At 48.5% G+C, this 3,267-nt stretch overlaps 1 protein-coding gene across 1 annotated transcript; it reads right to left on the reverse strand.

Moving 5' to 3' along the window:
* Nucleotides 1-861: 861 nt before the first annotated feature.
* On the reverse strand, nt 862-2,590 carry LOC119310545. The gene is made up of 2 exons (XM_037586259.1): nt 1,327-2,590; nt 862-1,236 (listed from the first exon to the last, which is right to left on the reverse strand). The coding sequence occupies exons 1-2, from the start codon at nt 2,588-2,590 to the stop codon at nt 1,148-1,150; spliced, it is 1,353 nt and encodes a 450-aa protein (XP_037442156.1). The 3' UTR covers nt 862-1,147.
* Nucleotides 2,591-3,267: the final 677 nt, after the last annotated feature.

Consider the following 3,267-nt stretch of genomic DNA (forward strand, 5'->3'; position numbering starts at 1 on the left):
TTAATATGTGTTGTAATTAAATAGCTATTACCTTCTCTTATAAATTCATTTTACAAATATGTACCTGGTGTTCCCATTGTCTCCACTAATAATCCCTAAATCACACGTGCATGGCATGTACCATGTACTAGTATAAAAGAATTGCCAAAAAAATGCTCTTCCCTGGGTGCTTTTACTATCAAGGTACGTTTATGGCTCTACGAGATGCATTCATATTAGTTTGGTTATTAAGACACACACGATAGATATGTCTCCGGTGTGCTTTTAATCTATCTATGGTTTACAACTATAGCTTGAAGAAAAAGATGGAGCAACTTACTCACATGAAAATAATGGAACCTTTGAGATAGTTTAAACACGCCACATGAACATTTTGCAAAAGTGTCATGTTTGGACTGCCTCATACTCCCTCCGTTCGAAAATACTTGTCATCAAAATGGATGAAAATTGATGTATCTAGAACTAAAATACATCTAGATACATCTATTTCAATGACAAGTATTTTCGGACGGAGGAAGTACCTTGCTTGGCGGTTTTTGTCATTTTGCATTGTCTTTGTTGTTTTATGGCCTATTTATCGCCAGGTCTGCTGGAGTCCTTATTTTTTATTCAGTCACCCGGGAGGAATTCCCACCTGTATATTGATCTCAATTCAAAAAGAGATTGATTCATTTATATGGGAAATCAGATAGAAAACGATTGATCTACTTTATGTGGGGAACCGGATCAAAAACCTAAACAGCCCGAGGGGCAAATACATCCTGCCAAGGTAACAAACACAAAAAACAAAGTACATAGTTACAACGCGGTGCAAGGATCAGCTGCCTAAACATCATATGAACAACATACCTACACGGGGCACTAGTAGCAGACAGAGAACAACACACATTCTTGAGTTTGCATTGTTGTTGTTGGGCACAAATCTATCTGCTTTAGCTTGGATAACTGCTTCACAAGAGACGGACCAGATGTTCCCAAGCTACAGCCCTAAGTAAAGTTCAGTTGGTGTAGCCTTGTTGTTTTCAGCTTGGGTATATACATGTTTCAAGTTTCAACGGAGGACACAGCAGAACAAGCGGCGTCACTGATCCTCAAAAGTCCATGCATGACTTGTATTATCATCACTTCAGGCTTCAGATTATTCTGTTTATGAAAGCCGCTGCCGCTTCTTCTGGGACCCATCTAAGTTTTGTGGGGTGGGATGACAAGCATTTAGCGTATGTGCCTGAGCTCCACCTAGTACACAAAGAGCAGAAAACCATTAGACTAGATTCATTAGCACTTGCAACTCACTAGATATGATAGCAGTGATAGTATAATATATACCTGATCTATCATCTAGATAATATTCGGTAAGCACATATGGAATGTAGCTCGGATCGTAAAGATAGACTTCCTCTACAGAACAAAGCTCTCCCACCAACTTCCTCCTAGTGTCAACAGCAACAATCCATGTTCTTTGGTTCTGCTCGTGCAGTTCGCACGCGAGGTAAACAACATCGCCGTCGCCACGGAGAGTAGGAGCAGCTGCTTTCAGGTCCTTGAGTGGCACTTTTAGAGCACAGGCACCAGCACCTCCAATAATCTGAGGCAAGGAGACAATGCCGAGCTCGTCGGAATGAACCGTGTACCCCTTGCGCCAACAGTTCCAAGTCAATGCCCTATACCATGTGATGAGCCTCCAACCAACGACAACATCTTCCTCCTCCTCCTGGGGCGGATCATCGGCCGATTCCGAGTCTTGGAGCTCATCCATGTCCCAGGGATCAGGAACAGCCGGCACAGTTGTGGCTCTGCATTCTACCAGCTCCTCAAACTCGACGCACCTGATGTAGCCACGGCTGAAGGTGACGTCGCGAATCGCCCTCGCGCGAGATTCATTGTCGTAGAGTTGATTGTTGCTGGGCAGCAGCTTGGGCATCGGGACGAAGTGCAACGCCGCCACCCCGGGATCGAGCACGTCGCAGATCAGGATGCCCTCCCTGAGATTGACCCAACCTAGCAGCCCACCTCCAAGTGCAATCACCTTTAAGGGATCGTTCATAGCCGATTTCCTGGCTGCTCCACGGGGGAACTCCACCCGCAGCAGCTTCTTGGACCACGTGGAGTGCGGCTCGCAGCTGAGGGTGTGGAGATAGTACTGCCACTCCGTCGGTCCGTCGCTCAGGGCCGCTATGACCAAGTGCTTGCGGTGGGAGACGAAACCGTAGGGCAGCAGCAGACTCTCTGCGTCGGAATAATCATCGAAGTCCGGGAGCAGGTCAAGCGACGGCCGGCCGTCGGGCCCCCTGGCCCGGTAGACGATGTAGTGATCCGTCGAGTCGCCGGTGGTGAAGCCGACCCGGATGAGGGCGTGGTCCCCCGCGGAGCAGAAGACATCGGGCACGTAAGCGAAGGTGGTCTTGTCGCGGCCGGGGCACCAGACGCAGAAGTGGGAGAGGCGCGGCGGGGCGGCCGCCGCCAAGGAGACCTGAATGGTGAGGCCCGCCGTGGTCAAGGCCCACGCGGTGGTTGCGTTGCGGAGGTCGCGGATGCAGGTGATCGGGTCGAGGAGGGCGAAGTCGGGGAAGCGGAAGTTGCCGGCGGCCATCGTCGCCGGCCGGGATTGGGGGTTTGGGTGGTCGGGGTTAGGGTTTGGCCGATCGATGGATCGAGGTTGGCGATTTGGGGGGTTCGTCTTCCTCGGACGGGCGGACAGGTCGGGGATTTTTGGGTTGTGTTCCCTCTCCCTCCCTTCTTCTCTACTTGGACGGCCCAGTTCGCACCTAATTGGAATTATTTTTTTATATGATCCTTATTCCCTTCGTGCTCAAACTCATCACCACTCCCCTATTGTTGATTCTAAAAATAATAATCACCGTTTCTACTAATTAAGTATTTAAATAATCACAATTAATTAGAAAATACTCCCTCGTCCGGCAATACTAGTCAAAGACGGAGAGAGTAGTTAATTAACATAATATTTATTTTCGAAATCTCTCCTAGCTACTTATATATCTAAAAAACCGGCAGCGTCCCCTGATCCCGTGATCGGTCCTCTTTCGTCAAGCCTTGATTGAAGTTTTTTTTCCCACCGAACGGATCATAGCCAAACGGACAGCGGGGAATGATCAATATCTCCATGTCTAGATAGATCTCGTATTTTTTCCCACGGATCGCTGGAACAATTGATCTCTTCATCTCTTCTTTTTGTCAAGCTGTCCTTCTCGATCTCATCTGGCTGGCCCAGATCAACTCGATCGGCCCAACCCCGGCCAGCCAGGGCGC

This window comes from Triticum dicoccoides, chromosome 5B (assembly GCF_002162155.2).
Source record: "Triticum dicoccoides isolate Atlit2015 ecotype Zavitan chromosome 5B, WEW_v2.0, whole genome shotgun sequence".
NCBI classification, from domain to species: Eukaryota; Viridiplantae; Streptophyta; class Magnoliopsida; order Poales; family Poaceae; genus Triticum; species Triticum dicoccoides.